This window comes from Epinephelus fuscoguttatus, linkage group LG10 (assembly GCF_011397635.1).
Source record: "Epinephelus fuscoguttatus linkage group LG10, E.fuscoguttatus.final_Chr_v1".
Lineage (NCBI taxonomy): Eukaryota > Metazoa > Chordata > Actinopteri > Perciformes > Serranidae > Epinephelus > Epinephelus fuscoguttatus.
The window spans coordinates 39,044,364-39,065,245 of NC_064761.1; the positions used below are offsets into that span (position 1 = coordinate 39,044,364).

Below are 20,882 nucleotides of genomic sequence, written 5' to 3' on the forward strand. Positions count from 1 at the left end.
ATCCGAATATTTGGGTACAGCCCTAAAGCCAACCCCAGATTCACTCTCATTTGGTGTTTCACTGTTACATTCGCATTTTTCTGCCCTGTGTCTCTTGCACACCTGCCCCCTACCTTTTTGAAAAGCCCCGACCTCACCTGAGCGCTATGCCAATAAATTTCCCAAACACGAATTATGTTCAATTGCGCTCTGCTGGAAGAATGTGCGTTTGCCCCTCTCTTGGCTGTTGGTTGAAGGGTTTAATGGCGAGTTTGGCTCTTGAAAAACTCACCTATATAGTGAGAAATAGAGCTTCGGAGTTTATTGATATTTGGGAAATGTTTTTGGAATTTGTAAAGAAATAGTGGTATTGAAGAAATATCATACCTGCTAAACACTAGCATGTTAGCATTGTCATTGTGGACACGTAGATGTCAGCGCTTAGTTTAAATCGCTGCAGATTCTTTGTCTTTTTTCTACCTCATTTAGTTTTTCATTTCATGGCCTAGATTGTTCAGAGAAGCTGATGAGTTTTGATGATGAATCTCTAAATAACACAGAGCCTACTCTACTTTACACAGCCCACTTATGGTGACTATACTGTAAAGAAAAACTGTAAAAGCTTCAGGTGGCCTTCAGTGATGCCTTCTGAATTTCAGGCCCAAGTTCCCAAGACGGACAAGTGCAAGTCTTAAGTTTGTGACTCATAATGTTCCCACCCTTCATGCTGTGTTGAGAAAGTTTGTGTAGAAATTCAGGTGTTGATAAACTGATTTAAAAAAGGAACATAACAGCCTTAATTGAGCCTACACAAAGTGACACAAGTTTATCCTCGTAACCAATTGTGGACTTTTCGTATTATTCTATACTGATATGGACCCATGTGTTTGAAATAAACTTAAATTGAGAGACTCTCTTTGTAGTCAGAGGGTTTTTAAATCATTTTTATCGTATAGCCATGCAACAATAACCACAGCAAAAATAATCCCCAGAGATTATGTTCACTATGATGTGCATCTAAGGCAACTGTCACTTTGCAGCACATGAATAGAAACCAAAAGAAGTTGTGACAAAAACATCACAGCATAATGTTTAAAATGGTAAAGTATATTTAAGTTGTAATGAATACATGCCTGAGCATGAACAAATGCTGCTATGGTTAGTCACAAGCATTAAGAGAATGGGATTATTAATAAGTTTTGTTCCGAACTTTTACACATTCTCTGGGATCCTCTTTCAATCTAACAGGAAACAGAAAATGAGACAGATATCTGAAATAGAAAAGTGAGCGACTGACAGAATGACAGGCATGTTCAGCTGTGGAGGAATGAAATGCTGCTCGGCCTGCCTCGCGTCTCACAACTTCCCAGCAAAATATATTTAGTTGTCAACGACATTTGCTAATTCTAGAATAATCTGTGCCATCCTGGGTCGTCCCAGAGGATATTTCTATCTGCAGCGACTCGCCTTTGCCTGGCGACGGGCTGCTGCATGGGAAAGGCATGTGAAACTGGAGTCTGGGCCACTGGACCTTGTCTGGTCCGGTCATCACCAGCAGCTCCTCAGCCTTTTGTTTCTCTGCTACGACAATGTGCAAATTAAGATGTGCCAAACAGCGGACACTGCATTACATAACACTGCAATATTCCTTCTTATATTTAATTATGGAGCCAAGGAGGCCGGGTTTGACATTCTGGATGTGAGTTACTATCCTTCAGCTTGACCACAGTGGCCACAAGTTTTCAAGCAGCTAACAAAATTCAAAGGCGCTCCTGCCGCTGCCGTCCTCCGCACAGCTCGCTCACTTCATATTAAATTAAAAAACATGTAGTTGATGACTCCACCAAATGTGTTCATTTAAATTTGTCACCACAGCACTGACACTGACATTTAATTGTGAGACGTGTAAATAAATAAAGTAGTGTGATAAAACAGCCAGTCACGACAAATGTATCCAAGCCCTGAAAGTCTTTTATCATCCAAGCGAGCCAGCTGCTGAAGTCTACAAATAAGAATTGAGGTTTGACCTCTGGATGACAAGCATTGCATATGTGACCAGGAAAACAACAAATGTGATGACACCGACAGGGTTGCGGACGAGCACCAGTTGATAACAGAAAATTCTGCATGTCTCCCATTTTAACTCCAACATGCACCACAAACACCACCTGCTTTCATTCTCATAGTGTTAGCTCCTCGCTGGACAGGGTGATGGACACAGTCTCCGAGAAGAAAAAAGGCCACAAGTGTTGTTGGTCTAAAATTCCTTTTGGTGTTAAAAAAGAAATGTGAAAACAACTTTGGGAGGAATGTCATTTATGTCCAGCCTCCTTTCAGAGCGCGGCCTGAAGCAGCTGACAGACGAACAGACACTTCTCCCATTATGTGTAGAATCTCATGGAAATAGGTCTCCTATAAGTAGACAGACATCTCTGTCTCTGTACGCATTTAGATGGCGTCTGGAGTGGACACATGGGAAGGGCTGGTCTTATTGTGAGCGGAGCAGAGCTGGGTTTACTGGGACATAAGTGAAACTGAAAAACATACAGTCAATGTGGGAGCAGTGTGGCATCATGACCATAATCAGTTTAGTATAAATGCATTTGATTGCTCTCAATTCAGTGAGGCTCTCTGTAGTAATGAGCATCTTCGCTTTATAATGATGCTTTCTCACAGATCGCTTTAAGCTACAGCCAGCAGAAAGTTAGCTTAGCTTAGTATAAAGACTGGAAAAAGGAGGAAATCCATTAGCATGGCTTTGTCTTATGTTAACAAAATCCAGTGACCAGCACCTCTAAGGTCACGTTCAGACTGTTCCCTACATAAAAAAACATAGTCTCCTCATTGATTTGAATGAGGCCAGTCCGGCAGCTGGGGGTGCCAACACATTGGGTCGTCCAAAATAAAGCTGAGCCTGATTCCATCTTTGCAGCGACATGACAAGGCGCTGAACTGGCAAGCGCTCATTCCCGGTGGATTACTTTGTAACAAGAATGGCGTACTTCCTGTCTCTAAATATTAAAACAGTTGTGCAGCATTTTGGTGTTTGATAAACCTTTCACTTCCAGGATGGTATTTCATTGTCTCACTCGAACCTTTAACAACAGGGACCCACTCATGCCAGGAAATAGACGAAACCCTTCGAAAATCACAAGATGTCCTATTTTTGTCAAGAGCTAAATGAAAAGATTGACACCACTCTCATGTCTATAAGGTAAATATGAAGCAACAGCCAACAGACAGTTAGCTTAGCTTAGCACAAAGACTGGAAACAGTTAGCATGGCTCTGTCTGAAGTTAACAAAATTCACTGACCAGCACCTCTAAGGTCACATTCAGACCAACTGTTTCCCTGAATGAAAAAACACAGTCCGGCAGCTGGTGGTGGCAACAAATTGGGTTCGTCCAAAATTAAAGCTGAGCCTGATTCCATCTTTGCAGCAACATGACAAGGCCCTGAGCTGGCAAGCGCACATTCCCAGGGGATTACTTTGCAACAAGAACGGCGTACTTCCTGTCTCTAAATATTAAAAACAGTTGTGCAGCATTTTGGTGTTTGATAAACCTTTCGGTGCATTATTCTGTAACTCCAACTGGACTTTCAGGATCGGATTTTATTGTCTCACCCCTACTTTTAACAACAGGGACCCACTCATGCCAGGAAATGGACGAAACCCTTCAAAAACCACAAAATGTCCTGTTTTTGTCAAGAGTTACATGAAAAGATTGACACCACTCTCATGTCTATAGGGTAAATATGAAGCCACAGCCAACAGACAGTTAGCTTAGCTTAGCATTAGGGCTGGAAACAGAGGGAAACAGTTTGTATGTCTGTCTAATATTAACAAAATCCACTGACCAGCACCTCTAAGGTCACGTTAAGACCTTATATTGATATTGTCTCAACCATACCTTAAACAACAGGGACCCTCTCATGCCAGGAAATGGACGAAACCCTTTCGAAAACAACAAAATGTCCTATTTTTGGATTATACAAATAAGACAGTGAGCCTTAGAGGTGCTGGTAGATGGATTTTGGTACCTTTGGACAAGCTTGCTTGTGCCATACTAAGTTAAAACGGCTGCTGGCTGCAGCTTCATATTTACGATACAGACATGAGATTTTCAATTTTCTCATCTAATTCTCTTTTTTAATGATTATTTTTGGGACGTTTTTGCCTTTACTGATGGTACAGCTGAAGACAGAACGGCTGGAGAGAGGGAGTGACACACAGCAAGGCACCATGGGTTGGAATCAAACTGCATGAGTCGCACACTCTGAATTTTCTCATCAAACTCTCAGCAAGAAAGCAAATAAGCGAATTTCCCAAAACATCCATCTACTCCTCTAAATCCACATAAACATGAATGCACTATGAGGTAACATGTATAATTATTACCACATTTTCATCAGGTGAATGCAACCGCATAAAATAAGTTTAATATTAAGATAAAAACTCTTTCTGGTGCTGACCAGCGAGGGAATCAATGTTTAATGGACTAGTTGACTGATTGCACACATCTCCTGTTGCAATAATATAAACCCAAACTCTTTTTTTACCCAGAAGGTTAAATTGCAATCACTCATTTTAGAGTGAGCACACTAAACTACAAGCACTTGTAACGCTGCTGAATTAGAGCAACTGTTTGGGATTTTAAAAAGCACGATAAGCTGTAAAACACGGAAACAAACAAAGTGAATGGACAGAGCCGGCGCTGTCAACTACATTTTCTTTCTTTTCAAACGAGAATTGTGCAGATGTGTCAAAGGGGAAAAAAAACAATGGTGGCCCAGAGCTCGAGGTTGGTCCTCTGAGTTTGGCATGTCCTGTTTAGGTAGTATTCTTCACAATATACACATAAAACACAAGCAACCTACAGCTCTGACTGCTGAATGTGGCTGCTCAGAAAGGGGCATTGATACACAGCCTGAGGACTGACGCAAAGCAACATCGAGGCAACTGATCAGTGCTTTTATTGCTGTAAATCATCCAAACATAGGTCATCTTTTGGGAAAGCTGGACATGACAGGGAGCCACAGCTGCTGGAGAAAAGAGGTCTGAACTTCCAGAACAAGGAACAAGGTGGAAGCTGAAGACAAACATATTGTCAGCTCATGAAAAAGAACACAGAAAACACACAGGGCCAAATGACACCGGATCAAGCAATGGCGTGTTTGTAACCTCCCCCCACCAAAAGACAAAAAAGAGCCATCATAATGAAAACACTGGGGGAAGCAAAATAACAGTGGGGTTCAGCGCATGTGAATAACCTTTCGGTGCTGGAAACACAGCTCACCCTTTCCAGAATAATTGAATTTGGTGTGCTTTGTGACCAAGTATAAAGGCCTCCCTTTGCTGAGCGGCAGGCCGGCCATGGCTGTTGCATAACAGAGCTAATAAAGGAGGCCTACAGGGCCCAGGATGGAGAGGAGGAGGCAGACACGTGGGAACTGCCTCTGTTCTGCTGCTTTGTCTGGGGCCGCGAGCAAGCAGAGCCCCTGGGCATTAGTGTAGGCATGCCTAACATAACGCTCATTCCTCAGTAACAAAAAAGTCCCACAGAACTGCTCGGCTTATCTGCAGGAGCTGGCAGGGCCGCCCCGAGCTGCTTGAGGTGTCCACCGTCCTCAAAGACATAACCATCACCGAGCAGTGACGGGTGCAGATGGTTTGAAAAGTGCAGTGTTTACACGTTTTCATTTGCTCTTCCACAAGCTGTGTGTTGAGAGATGCTCCCTCAGTTTCCCAGGTATTTGCACACTGCATTCACACATCCATCTAATTTTTCTCTACACGCTGTCATCTAACCAAAACAGCGCCATGCAGCTCCTCTGCCGCCCGCAGACGTCCAACGTACCAGCGGGAACACTTGACCTCTGGCTGATACGCAGCTCTGTTACAGCACATCATGATCATCATTGACAATTATGTTTGAGCTCAGTGGCTCTTGTGTTTTAGTGATTAGGCGATAATCCACCAGTGACACGCCTCTCTGCGGGTCAGCAGACTGGAGGTTTGCACACATTGATCCACCCTGTCTGCAAGCTGTACGACACATCAGATCATAGGGTGGTAGTACCTGCACTCAGCTTTGCTCCAAAAGGTGTACACACAAACTGTGAGCTCCAGGAGCTCGAGGGGAGCTCCCGCGGCCTTTGTTACACCTCAGACACAGATCGTATTATGCCCAAAATATGGAGCGTTTGATCCCTGCCAAATAAGGCGTGGTTCACTCCACTAAATTTCACTTCTGTCATGTCAGTCTCCAACACAAACCGCCAAGGTCCAATGAATACTGAGCGGGGATCAACTGTGTTTTACAATTAGTTATTTCAGATTAAACCCTCACTTCCCATTTATCAGAAAAAAGAAAAGTGATGGCAGCACTATGAGGGCTGATTTGAACAGATCTGAAAATTTAAGATAATATCAGCCAATAATGTTAATAATATTTACATCACCAGTATAATGAAGATGGTAAAATTAGCGCTGAAGCATTAAAACCATTAATCGATTGACAGGAAGTGAGTTGGCAATTCTGATGCCTTTTCTGTGTTTTATATCATTGTACGCTGAATAGTTTTTGGTTTCAGGGCCCTGACATACCAAGCTGACAGCTGGCCATCGGTGAGTGTCCCTCGTACTTTTGTGGTTTGTTCCGCACTGCTGGCACAAGTCGGCCCTTGTCGCCAGTTTTTCGGCTGGTTCAACACCTTGAATCGGTCAGTGAAAGAAATCACTCCGATTGGCAGTTCGGTTCAGCACACGAGAAAAGTAACAGAAGAGAGGAAATCAAACAAACAACTAAAGTACAGAGGGCGTGAGATCAAAATAAACTTGTATAAAAGTTAAGATTATTTTTTGTTCTTCATTTACTTTTTAGCAAGCGCACTGTAAATATAATTTGTTCTTTTAACATCAGGTTGTGTCCTTAACGTGCTAACTAGAGTCTTGAGTCCGTCCTGTCGGTCTTCCTGTTTCCCTTTTTGAATGGCAAATATAGACTACCGCCGCCTGCTGGTACCGAGAGTTGTTTCCTCTCACGCAGGTTTAGAACGTACATGCTAGTCAGCCATCAGCTGTAGTCTTTGCGGTTCAAAGTTCAAATGTCCCCGAAGGGCAATTGGTTGTGCCTGGTGTGTTCAAGCACAGCTTTTTGGCCGAGATACAGGCGACCTGAGGCAGTCGTCATTTGTTGCCACAAGTTATTCGATGTTAATTTGGTGTGTCTGGTGAGACAATTTGAAGACCTTGCCTTGGATTTTTTAAAACCTATTTTCAGACATTTTTTTTGGATCACGCAGATTAATCAATAATGAATAGGGCTGTGTAACGGCGAGAATCTGATACAATACATATCAGGATACGGGGGTTAGGGTTGGGTACCAAACTTATGAAGTACTTTTAAGGGTACTGACCGTTAAATTCATCAATACCAAATGTCGGTACCTGAAAGCACTTCTGGACACATCAGGTTTAGACAAGAGGGTGAAGTTCCTGGAACTCCTGGAAGACAGGTGCAGAGCTCTGCAGAGCCGCCTGGTTCAACTTTAGATAGGAAGCAGAAGTGCTCCAAAGCCATGAGGTCAAAACTACGGTTGCAGTGGTGATCTGCCACGATAGTTTTGGCATCTGGTCTATTTTATTTATTGTTTTAGTTATTGCCTCGATCGATTAGTCTATAAAATGTGAGAAAATTGTGAAAGATGTCAATCAGTGTTTCCCAAAGCCCAAGATGACATCCTAAAATGTTTTATTTTGTCCTTAACCCAAAGATATTCCACTTACTGTCACATATGATTGATTTAGAAGTTGACAACTAATTGATTAATTCTTGCATTTCTAATACAGACAAGCAGGCAGACAGAGACAGAAGATAAGCTCTATGTGTGATTAGAAAACAGCAGAGGCGCCGTCACGCATTCAGCTTGTTCAAAAATGCCGTTTTTGTTATTACAGAGAAAGTAAAGTAGCGACAAAAGGTACCACTGGGTACCAGTACCGAATTCCAGATACTGGTATCAGTTCAAATGTGAGTGGCATCCAACTGTAGTTGTGATGTTGGAGTGTAGGACTCAAATGGGTAAAGACAGAATATAGAACTGCTATCTAGAGAACATTATGGTGTATAAACACAACACAAATCTTTACTTGTAAATAATTAATAGTAAATGATGCAGTATTTTTGAGAACTGATACTACATCACAAAGCATAATACTCAAGTGTACCAATATTTTCTTACACTCCTAGTGATGAAGATATTTTTCAGTTGCAGCCTTAAATAATTGGATTACCTCACTGGAGCAACTCTTCAAACATCAGCCTCCCCCTGACTACATCTGGCCCATTTCTCTGATTCCATGTGACACATCTGAGGAATCTGCTCACAATCACTTTGTTTCTACATCTTTAAGTCTGCGGCTTGTGCACTATCTCGTGTAGCAGTACGTCACATTCAGTTAAAGGCCATAACTCATGATGATGAACACCTCCAGCAACATGTGGTAGATACCAGACAACAATCCTCAAACTATCAGCCTTTGATTTTTTTAGTTGTACTTAAAACAGAACAGCTGTCACACGGGGCCTTGACAGGGGAAAGTATGAAACTCTTATCATCACTGCATTCATCTCCCTGCTCCTGACATCCACATTATGCTTAAGTGCCATGCAAACAGTCCATTTATCTGCCGCTGATGTTAAGAACCACATTTTTCTAAGAGCGTCAACACCGACAGAATGGCTGACACCTTTTTGTATCTGTTGCATGTTAGCAGAAAGTCAGCTTTAGTGCTGCATTGTGATGTGATTTATTGGAAAGTCAGTATCAGGTGGTGACAGAAGACATTCCTCTGGCCGAGATAACCCATAAATCACCGAGCAGCACCAGAACAAATGCAGAAAACATTCTTTAGTCATGCAAACGTAAAACCCCAGATCCCCCCACCACACGCTGACGACTGTAAGATCTTGTGAAGCTGCTATCAGCCTCACATAACAATGGTTAATCAACTTGCAGGGAGGAGGGGGCCTTCAAGGAAATCAGGTTTTTCTTATCTAGATTACACGCAGCTACTACATTCCCACTGCTGAAATCAGCTGCAACAAATCTGGATTAAAATGTTACGCAGAAAGAGACTGAAACTCAACCGTGCTGTTGTTTTTGTCAGGCTCTGTGAGTTTCTGCCTTTCCCCTCATCATGCAGCAGAGTTAAAATACTTGCTATAATTCCCAGTAATCTCACAAAGTCTGCTTTCAATGCCTGATTGAGCCTGTTTCTGGGCTGGTGAAATCCCAGTCCCCACAAAAGCACATCCTTGCAGCTTTCCCAGTGGCCCAACTAGCATTCCTCACATATTTTCACAAAGATTTCTGGGAGTTGAAGTTTAAAGCTCTGGCTCTACTACGCTGCATTGTCAAATCCAGTGAAACACATACATTATGGGTCACTTTGGGATGGACTCCAACATTAGGAGCTGTGACTTGACTCATTGCTGAATCGGAGTAGTCATTGTATGAAAAGCAAAGGGGAGCTGAACAACAATAGCTCACTGTGTTAGGTGTGTGAAGCAGGAATGTTTCAGGTCACTGGAAGTCATAAATCTACAGAGCTCACTGATGAGTCTGAGTTTTGAGACAGACATCAAGACATATTAGTAAAAACTCAGCCTGACAGGGTTTGTGTGGTGCTGTTTGGTGATACTCAGCTGAAACATAACAAACCGGAAAGGCTGGGCTGCTGTCTAATTTCATGTCAAAGACCTGTCAGAGTTTACAGATACATGAATATTGGGGATTTATTAATGAGAGCAGCTGCACGGTGGTAGGTGACCATGGGCGTTACATCCCGTGTTTGCATGGGAACCTCCTCAAGAGTTGGGGAGGCCACAACTGCTGCCAAATCTCATCTGATTCATCGGTCGTGGCTTTAATATCCACCGCAAGCTTGTGTCACATTAAAGGGAATGGAGAGAATTTACTGCCCTGTCCCTAAAACCAAGCTGCCTTCACTTGTAGCCCCTCCGTCCAGTATCAGCTCCTCCTGTTAAGTTTGTTAGCTGGTTGAATTAAAACTTAGTGTGAGTGTGTGTAATCCCAGTGCTCCCAGGCCTGTAGCATACCTATCTCTGGGGTCAATCCATGAAGTTTGCCGGGTGTTGTGGTCGATAAAAAACACTCTGCCATCGTAATCCCGGGCTTCCTCCCAGCCCGCGGGCAGCGGCAGCTCCGAGCTCTCTCTCCGCTTACCGCCGCTGACCCACGGCATAGCGTCGGGATGGTGAGAGGGCTGGAGCCCTCTGCCCTGCTTTTTATCCCCCCGAAAAAGTCGCTCTTCACTGCATTACAACAAACTCGACCTCGACGCACTTGTCGGCGCAAACACTGGAGACGCAAACACGAAACTTTCCACCGAGGTTGTCCGCTGAAAAAGCCCCGCCGGAGGTACATCCACGTTTCTTCTTACAACCCCCCAAAAAACACTACCGCGGTGCTCTCACGGTCCTCGGTCCTCCATGTTCGCCTCCTCCACCATATTTCATTCCTCCGTGTCCATATTCGGGCTGAGTTGATTTGCATAAACGGTCGGACGTACGACTGAGCCCGCTCCTCCGTCCAATAGGAAAACTTCAGAGCTCAACGCTTCATTAAAGTGTGTTGTCGCCGTGAAAACACACTTGATAACACTTATTTAATGTTTTAGCGGCAGAGTGGATGAAGAGGCGGCGACAGCGAGAACAAACTTAGCTAACGTCTCCGTTCAACTGTCAAACAACAACCTGTGGATTCACATGTCATCACTGCCTGTTAACTTCATTTAATACATCATTACTGTCATCATGTGAAGACAAGTTCACCGCAGAAACTACATAAATCAATAGTTTACACGAGTTTAAGTTTGAATCCGGGACAACTCCCCCTGAACACACACTGTGGTTTGTTGTTGACTGCAGGGTGAATAAAGTGGTACAACAGCACCACCTGGTGTCTGCTACAGGTGCTGCAGCATGCCCCACAACAGCAGAGGTCCCTTAACCCAGAGGTTCCCAAACTTTCCCCTTAAACCCTTTGACACCTGAGCAAATGGGCTTGATTTTATGTTCGTGCAAAAACATGGAAAGAAGGCAACGAGAAATGAATTCAATGTCCCCAAAACTAGCAAGATATTTAAAGTTTTAAGAAGTAGCGTTATTTAACTAAGAAATTACCCAAAAATAAGCCAAAAAAGAAAAGTTAAAAAAACAAGACAATTACCTAAAATAAGGGGAAAAAAAGAAAAGTAAAAGAAAAAAAAAACAAGAAAAATTACCTAAAAATTAAACAAAAATAAATAAATAAATAGAAAACAAAAACAAACAAGAAAATTACCTGAATTATATTGAATGAAATTATCTATTCTTTATATAAAACAATGTCGACCCAGGTTTAAAAAGGTTAAGGGGCTCCTTTTCTATCAGAGTAAACTCATGACCCCTGACCAAAAGATGTATTTTACAGATATTTCATATTATATTCATTGCATACAAATAACCGTACAGAGCAACTGATAAACTCATGTGCAGTATCTGTATCTGCATACACTACCTGTGAATATCTACACTTGATTTGTGCAATAATACAAATTCTGTCTGTTTACAATCACTCAGGTGCAATATCAGTATTGTTAAACTGTGCAACATCTATACTTTCACTTTCCAATAATGTAAAATCAAGCATTCAGTCTATCTCTTTATTTTATTCTGCTTCTTTCTGATGCTTCCTTATTATATTGCTCTTTGTTTTTTTCTACTGATGCTTCCTGCTTGCAGTCTGTCTCTTTGCTGCTGTAATGTTGCTAATTCCCCCGCTGTGGGACGAATAGAGGGAATAAAGGAAATTTGCTATTTCGATGAATTCTGATTAAATTGTTTCCTGTGAATTTTGTGTCAGAGATGAGTTTTCCTAATATATATATATATATATATATATATATACACCGATCAGCCAAAACATTAAACCACTGACAGGTGAACTCAATAACTGATCATTTTGTTCCAGTGCATTGTTCTGCTGGGAAACCTTTGGTTCTGGCATTCATGTTCCACCCACTCAAACACTGTTGCAGACCAAGTACCCCCCCTCATGGCAACAGTACTCCCCAGTGGCAGTGGCCCCCCAGCAGGATAATGCACCAATAATGCACTACCACTAACCAAAATGAAATAAAAACATATCCTCCTGAGACCCAAACTTTTGTTTGGTACGCATTTTAAATCTAGTTGGGATCAGTAGGACCTGCTAAGTATAAAAAACTTAACACTGTCAACCATAATTAAGTCCCAATGTCCCGAAACGAGACAATAAAGCACCAATGTCTTCCTAATAAACACTTATCTTATTAGTTGCTAAAAATTGGTCAAATTTGTTGCCATATCAAACTACAAACATTATCAATAATAAATAAACAAGTTTCAATTATAAAATGTGATCAGGTTTTGGACCATGTCCACTTTTGTGTCGGGATCGGCTGCAGACAGACTTGGCAGAGATGGCTGCCATCTTGTTTTTACATGTTTTAGTGTATAGTGGTCTCAGTACCACTAGATGGCACATAAAGTGTCCACGAATGAGGACAATAGGTCTGAGTTAAGTGGAATAAAGTAAATGGTAAACCCCAAATGTGATGTCCTCATATGAGGACACAGGGTCTCAGGAGGTGTCTTTAGTTCTAGTCTCTCTCAATTTGGTCAAATTTGTTAACAAAATAAGGACAAGGAGGCACTGCTGCAAATGTATATAGAGACTGGGATGTCTACATGACTGTGAGCCAGCTGCCTTCATAAAGTGCTGTTTGTTTTGTTATACCTGTTTTTAACTTCTTAAATCTTGCCGCTGAAAAATACCCCACAAAATAAACTGAAAAAGATAAAATTAATACTGAAACTAATAAAACTAAAACAGTTTCAAACAATAAAAACTAAACTGAAAGGAGCAAACCCACTCTGTACGCTAACTGAAAGTAACCTAAACTGAAAATTAAAAATAATGAACAAACAAAACTATAATAACTCTGCGATATGTTGAATCTGCAAGACATTTTTCACAGCAGATATTTTGGCTTGTGATAAAAAGAAAATCTCAGGTGTAATTAATGACATTAAAACAGCTGCATTCCATTAAGGTGAGCTAGTCTCATTTACTGGTATTGTGCAAGTTCTCTGACATGGTTTATTGAGACATTTAATGGCACTCAGCCATCTTCAACAAAAATTGTGTCACCTGTATTTTTCCTGCTGTGACAGGGCAAGACAGGGCAAGTTTATTTATACAGCACATTTCAGCAACAAGGCGAGTCAAAGTGCTCTGAAGTAGAACATCAAAAACATCCAGACAATGTGCAAAAGGATCAGAATAAGATTCTGGTTTATTGTCAAGTAGCTTTTCACACACAAGAAATTTGCTGTGGTGCTTTGGTGCACAACATAAACATGTTAGAGACAAAAAAAATACAAATGAAAGCAAGTGTTGCAAAACTAAAAAAAAATGGAAATACATAAAGTACATACATGAAGTTATGATAAAAATATATACAAAAAAGAATTAATAGGATTGTATAACATATCTGAGTTGAAATGAAGGAAAATTGCCCCAGGAATGTGCAGAGGTTCAGTACAGGTATATGTAGAAAAAATACAGCATAAAAGGACATTTAAATACAATTAAAAACAGTAATTAAACAGCCAATAGAAAATAAATAAAACAAGCTAAAAGGTATTAACATGCAAGCATGGATGGATTACTGAACGGGCCTACCAGGCACTGACACATCTGGAAAATGTCACTCACATTGGCAACAAGGAAGAGACTCAAAAGACAAAGAGATGCAAAAGACCACAAAGATGCAAAAAGACCACTAGGAGACACAAAAAGACCACAGAGATGCAAGATGACCACAAAGAGACAAAAAAGTCCATAAATAGATGTGAAAAGACCACAGAAACAAAAAAGACCAGAGATGCAAAAAGACCACAGAGACACAAAAAGACCACAAAGAGAAACACAAAAGACCACAAAGACATAAAAAAAACAGAGATGCACAAAGATCAAAGAGACAAAAAGGTCCACAAAGAGATGCAAGACGACCAGAAAGAGATACAAAAAGTCCACAAAGAGATGCAAAAAGACCACAAACAGAAACACAAAAGACCACAAAGACACATAAAAAACAAAGAGATGCACAAAGATCAAAGAGACAAAAAAGTCCACAAAGAGATGCAAAACGACCAGAAAGAGACACAAAAAGTCCACAAAGAGATGCAAAAAGACCACAAACAAAAACATACAAGACCACAAAGAGACATAAAAGGTCCACAAACAGAAACACAAAAGACCACAAAGACACATAAAAAACAAAGAGATGCAGAAAGATCAAAGAGACAAAAAGGTCCACAAAGAGATGTAAGACAACCAGAAAGAGACACAAAAAGTCCACAAAGAGATGCAAAAAGACCACAAACAGAAACACAAAAGACCACAAAGACACATAAAAAACAAAGAGATGCAGAAAGATCAAAGAGACAAAAAGGTCCACAAAAAGACATAAAAAGACCACAAAAAGACACAAAAAGTCCACAAAGAGATGCAAAAAGACCACAAACAGAAACACAAATGACCACAAAGAGACATAAAAAGACCACAAACAGAAACACAACAGACCACAAAGAGACATAAAAAACAAAGAGATGCAGAAAGATCAAAGAGACAAAAAGGTCCACAAAAAGACATAAAAAGACCACAAAAAGACACAAAAAGTCTACAAAGAGATGCAAAAAGACCACAAACAGAAACACAAATGACCACAGAGACATAAAAAGACCACAAAGAGACACAAAAAGTCCACAAAAAGATGCAAAAAAGACCACAAACAGAAACACAAAAGACCACAAAGAGACATAAAGTCACAAAGACCACACAGAGACAAAAAAGTACAAAAGTAGATGCAAAAAGACCACAGACAAAAAAGACAACAGAGATGCAAATAGACCACAAAAGAGATGCAAAAAGACCTCAAAGAGACACACACACACACAAAAAAACACAAAACAGGCAAATCAACCACAAGGAGACACAAAACCACAAAAGACACAGATTTACACCATTAAGATGCATAACAACTAAAGAAAGACACCAAACAACAAAAAAGAGGAAGCAACACCACAAAGTCTGTGTGTCCTGCTCCTGTGTGGGAGAGGTGGTGGGGCCTTTTGCATATCTTTATCTAAATCTACTTTTAAGGCTTTTAGTATTTCAATGTATATTGTTCTTCCAGGGCGTAGGTTTGTGTCTGTGGAGCATGTTGGTCAGCTCATGTTGTTTTAAACATGCTATAGAAACAAATTTGACCTGACTTGATTTCTCACGGCCAATTAGTCATCATGGGCGAGAGGGCCCACATCAACCAGGAGCAGCTTATTACAGTGAGTGAAATCCACAGGCAGCCTATTGAACAGAGTTCAAGGGTCAGAGCCACAGTGCTCCGTGTCCTCATGGCCATTAAATGATGATAAGGAAAGTTTACATGAGGGCACAACAGACAGGATAATTATATTACAGATAAAGTACATATATAATATAATAATGATATAAATACATATTATGGAGTTAGTGTTTCTGTTGGTCTGCACTGAGGGGGATTTGTATTCAGATATTTTTTTTGATTTTTTTAGGTAATCCAGGACCTCTGTTGACCTCTATCTGTGACCAGCAGGAACTGCAACAACACTGACTTCTCACAGTTTCCTTCAGGTTTCTGGTGCAGTGACTTTAATTCAGTGTGACGTGAAACACAAGTGGAATTTCCAGTAAGAGGGAATTTCTGTTTCCAAACTGGTCGCCATTATGACAAGCACATTCTCCCTATCTGTGTCACCGTGGAAATGCTCTTCTAAAGCTGTATTTCTGAGACTATGGAGAAAAATATCATCTTTCTCTGGTGAGATTTGGTATTGCCAGTGCTTCCGGTCCTCGATGCACACCGTCTGACACCACACACCTGACTGTGTGCATGTGTGCAGTCAAGCAAACGTGCATTTTTGTCAAGACGTCAGTGGCGTCAGCTGAGCATTTTGTTCTCTGGAGGAGGAGGAGTTTAGCAGGCCAGGGATTTTATCTGTGCATTTTTGTTTGCGTGTTTGTTTGGGGTTATGTTTGTCTGTGTGTGTTTATGCCTGGGAAACATTTCTCTCACATCAGAGCTTTGATCTATCGCCTCCTACAGTCATTTCCCACAAGCCATGTAGTGTTCATATGAGAGCGCACAATAAGCTGCACTGTTGTTTCTGTCGCAGTCACATGCAGCAAAAAGCCTGACTGTGACACCAGCCGTCACAAACACATGAATATAATCCATTCTAAAAAAACCGTCACGCATTATTATCATTAACTAGATAAATGTATCATCATTGATAAATCTCACTCTCCATGGAGCTGATTTTATTCTCCTTGTATAATTTTATTACATGGATAATGAATTAACTTGAAGGAGGTGACTGTGAACTTCCTTTAGTTTCCTCTGTGAGACTGCCTTATAAATACATTAATAATCATGTGTTTATGACTGTGAAGAGTTTACTAACAAGTTTACATGACGGAAATATTTAGGACAGCAGTGTTTAATCACACAGATATAAAAAGAGGCCACATAGGCAGCTTATAGATAGATAGATAGATAGATAGATAGATAGATAGATAGATAGATAGATAGATAGATAGATAGATAGATAGATAGATAGATAATAGATAAGGTAGTGTATGTGAAGAGAATTAGAGTAAGAGGAAATGAAAAGGCAGGTATTTTGTTTGTTTTTATTATTGTTTATTTGATAAATTGTAATTAGATCTTACTCTGATTTGTAATAAATAATAATAATTATAATAATAATAAGAATTTTCATTATTATTATAACCACTTTTGAGGGGTGGGGTGGTGGCTTGCCTTAGTAACAGAGATAAATAAAAATAAATACAGTACAAAAAAAGAAAGACGGAAAGAAAGAAAATAACAGAGGACAAAATTCGCAAATTTTAAATATTGTATATTTAAATATTTTATTATTATTATTGTTTGTTAGCTAATTGTCTAATTAATTTAGTGATAAATAATATTTGTCTAGGGCACCAAATGTGCTAGCTGCGGCAATGCACCCTGTTTATGAGAGACAAAAAGCAGTCCGAGGAGCAGTCCAAAAAAATTTGCAAATTGTGAATATTATAGTTTTGTATTGTTTGTTTTTCCTAATTATTGTTTGTGAGCTTATTCCTTATTAGCTCTTGTTCTGGTTTGTAAAAACAAAAACAATCAAAAGAAAAAAATTATTAAAGTTGAAATTATTTAAGTTGATTTCTAATTTGTTCGTGTTTTGGTTTGTAAAAAAAAGTGCAGGGCACTTAATGTGGCAGGTCCGGCACTGCACCCAGTTTGTGAGAAGCTTATCTTTGTTTGTACATAATAACTGAGAGGACACAGGATGCACAAAAAAGGTCATCAGGAAGTTAATCTTACATAAAAAATGTGTGCTATAATATCCTGTCTACGCCTAATTTCATCCCCCGTGGCCGGCTGCTGACACTGGCCATCTCTGCCTCTGCCCCTGCTGCCCATTGGCACAGCAGCCAGAGCAGGAGGACCACAAAGGGGAGGGCCGTACGTCAGGCCCCCTCTCCTCCCTGCAGCAGAAGATGTGTGCTCCTCTTGAGTGGGAACTGTTTGTGAAAGACTCCAGAGCCTGAGCGGTCAACTCTAATTATCAGGTGTTGTGAGCAGCTTCTGTCCCGAGTGGACGTGCGCAGGCCTCTCCATCTGAAGTGCAGCCAGATAAGACTTGTGGCTCTGTCAAGTGTGGAGGCCAGAGAGAGAGAGATGGACACATGCGCCTGCGCTTTGGAGCTGCTGGGGATGCTGGTCTATGTCGGAGCGTGGCTGTGCGCTTTAGCCACCACTCTCTTACCGCAGTGGCTGACCATGTCCACTGCTCTGCTGCCGGTGGAGAGCTACGAGCTGGGCCTGTGGGAGACGTGTGTGGTGCAGGATGTCGGGGGGATGGAGTGCAGAGCTTATGACAGCCTGCTGGGCCTCTCCAGTGACCTCAAGCTGGCCCGCATGCTCATGTGTGCTTCCCTTGCTGTGGGCATGCTGGGAATGCTGGTGGCCATACCTGGACTTTACCTGGTCAACAGCTGTAAAGAACACCGGGGCTGCAGACGTAAGAGAACTTTAACCATCCTAGGAGGGGTGCTGGGGATGATCTCTGGAGTGCTGTGTCTGATCCCCGTGTCCTACATGGCTCATTTAGCCGTGATACATTTCTTTGATGATACAGTACCTGATGTGGTGCCACGCTGGGAGTTTGGCGATGCCTTGTTCTGCGGCTGGGCCGGAGGATTTCTTCTCATAGTGGCCGGGCTCCTCCTGGTCACCTCTTGCTCGTGCTCACAGGTGGAGCCTCAGCCTGTAATGCAGAGGAGATACCAGGTCATGAGTACAGGTGCTCCCCTCGGGAAGCGCTCAGAGTACGTTTAAGGGACAAATCATGAAAGAATTGCCTGCGTAGAGACTGACAGCACGACACAATCACCTGTAGAGCTGCACTTCAAACTGCTTTGAAATAATGATGTGAAGATCTCGTTTTATATCAAAGACAACATCCTGTGTACGGGTTGCTTTAGCCATAGAGTTAATCCAATTGTAGAAAACATCGAATCCTCAGTGAATCTGCAGCTATTTTAATGACTCACCTGCACAATCAAACATTGCATTTTAAAGGTCCAGTGTGTTGGATTTTGGGGGATATTTTGGCAGATGTTTTCTTTAGTGTATATTCATATGAAAATAAAATTACTGTTGATGATTTAATGAGCTGTTTATATCTACAGAGGGAGCAGGATCTCCTCCAGGTAGTGTTTCTCAAAGTCAAGGATCCTTCCTTGGTAGGATTAGTCCTTCCAAGGAAGGATCCTACAGAGGCAAGGCAAGAGTCCTCCCTAGCACACACACTGGAACAGACTAACAAGTGTCTCCAGGCGTGCGTCAATAACCCTCAGCAGACTGAGCTGGTTTCAGATTACTGTGATGATTTTGGCACTCTCTAATGTTGTTGTACAATTTGAACAAATGTAGCAGTACTTTCAGAGTCACGTGACTTTTAAGGAGAATATATTTCTGGATCATACTTGAAAAAACAAACAGGTAGGCTAAATGAAACTTTTGTGGCACTTAGCACTCTTAGCGGACTTAGCACAATCTCATTATTCGGCAGTGGACACATTGGAAAGCGTAAATTATGAGGTTTCTGTCAGTCATTTTTAACGCTTGTATGACAGTCCCGTAGATATATTATTCCAAATAAATGACATTTATCTAAATCCTGCCGAGGTCCGGTAGCGCAGGTTTCCCTGAAGAGGCCTTGACTTCCAGCAAAGAATGTGGGTACTTTTTACCTGCTGAGGATACACACATGCATCCTTGGAATTTCTCTGAAAGAAGAACCCAGTTGTCGGTGAAATTAGGAAGGAACCTTGACATTGGAACAGTCGTTAGGTGAGATTTGATGAGGTAATATCCTTGAAATTCAGCCATTTAAGGATCCGTCCTTGACTTTGAGAAACACCCAGGGAGCATGTTGCACGGCCATGTTTCTACAGTAGCAGAGAATGGACAAACCACATACTGACTCAAGACAGGGTCATTTGCTTTTTCACATCAGTCATGAGAAAACGCGTGGCCCCTCCACAATGCGCTTAAAACCACTTAAAATCTTTGGGTCTGTTTGTTTTGGAGAGGAAGAGACCTCTGCGGATAATTCAGCTCCCGGTAAAAACCTCCTGAACGCCCTGATCTTAAGTTGTAGGAGAAAGAATGTTAACACTAAATAGCAGGTGCTGGGCCACTGACCCTTCTCCGACATGCCAATCTGCATTGGAGAAACACTGATTTTTAACATGAAATTGCTTTATTCTGTATTTTTACCAGTTTCATCCATCTGATCGATTAATTTTGGGTCAGAGGAGACCTCTTCGGATAACTTGGCTCCTGCTATAAACCTCATAAACAATAAACACTTAAGAAATTCTAACCGGGAGAAGTTTTAGCTGGTTGTAATCTGCAATCTTCACCACTAGATGCCACTAAATCCCCCCAAATCTGACACACTGCTCCTTTAAAAGAACATGCTGTGACCAGTAACAAATGAATATTTTTTTAAAGATATGTTTTATAAAATGCTTTATATTCCTTATTCTAGGGTGCCTTCAGGATCTTTCTTTTATCAGTGCCAACAAAGAAGAAAACACTCTTTCCACTCAGTTATAACAGGACACCTTAGCCTTTAAAATGCTGTGATTGTAAATTATTCTTAACACTAAAACATATAGAAAGCACAAATTATTCTGTGCCTGGTTAAGTTTGCTTATGGGCTGTACTGTGGAGCACATTCAGATGATTCACATAAAAAGTTATATTGAAATTCTTTTGAAAAGTTGTCTCTTTTTTATGTTTAAAAAGGGTATTTTCTTGTGCTGGTGTTGTATTCTCTGTTGGAATATGATTATTTTTAAATGTGTAAAACAGGACGGTGTAACATGATACAACATATTTTCCTTCAGTTATGTCAGAGTTGGAAACATGGCTGCTCTTTTGCTCTTTCCCATCCGGTCGTCTATTAGTCACATAAACCTATAACCTATTTGGGTCTGAGGCGGTCCCTGGGGTGACTGAAAACAGCCGTCTCGGTCCCTTCAGGTGTGTCTGTGGCGGTGGAAACACAGCTTGAAACTAATTCCATCAGATTTCCTGGTCACTCGCTGAGCTAAGCTGTGTTTAATGAATGCTCTAATGGGCGGCGTGTACTGTGAAGAATGTAGAACAG

The 20,882-nt window shown here is 41.2% G+C and overlaps 2 protein-coding genes across 2 annotated transcripts in view; one reads left to right on the plus strand and one right to left on the minus strand.

Annotated features, from left to right (window-relative positions):
* Window positions 1-10,856, minus strand: part of wwc3 (WWC family member 3) — a 54,757-nt gene extending 43,901 nt beyond the window's left edge. The window contains exon 1 of the mRNA XM_049587817.1: window positions 10,104-10,856. Coding sequence (XP_049443774.1) covers window positions 10,104-10,249 — 146 coding nt within the window. The 5' untranslated portion in view covers window positions 10,250-10,856. The remainder of the gene's footprint in view (window positions 1-10,103) is intronic.
* A 6,164-nt stretch (window positions 10,857-17,020) lies between these two features.
* On the plus strand, window positions 17,021-20,437 carry LOC125896376 (putative claudin-24). Its single transcript, XM_049588891.1, has one exon. It carries the CDS (start codon window positions 17,879-17,881, stop codon window positions 18,536-18,538), a length of 660 nt encoding a protein of 219 aa, XP_049444848.1. The 5' UTR covers window positions 17,021-17,878; the 3' UTR covers window positions 18,539-20,437.
* The last annotated feature ends 445 nt before the right edge of the window (window positions 20,438-20,882 follow it).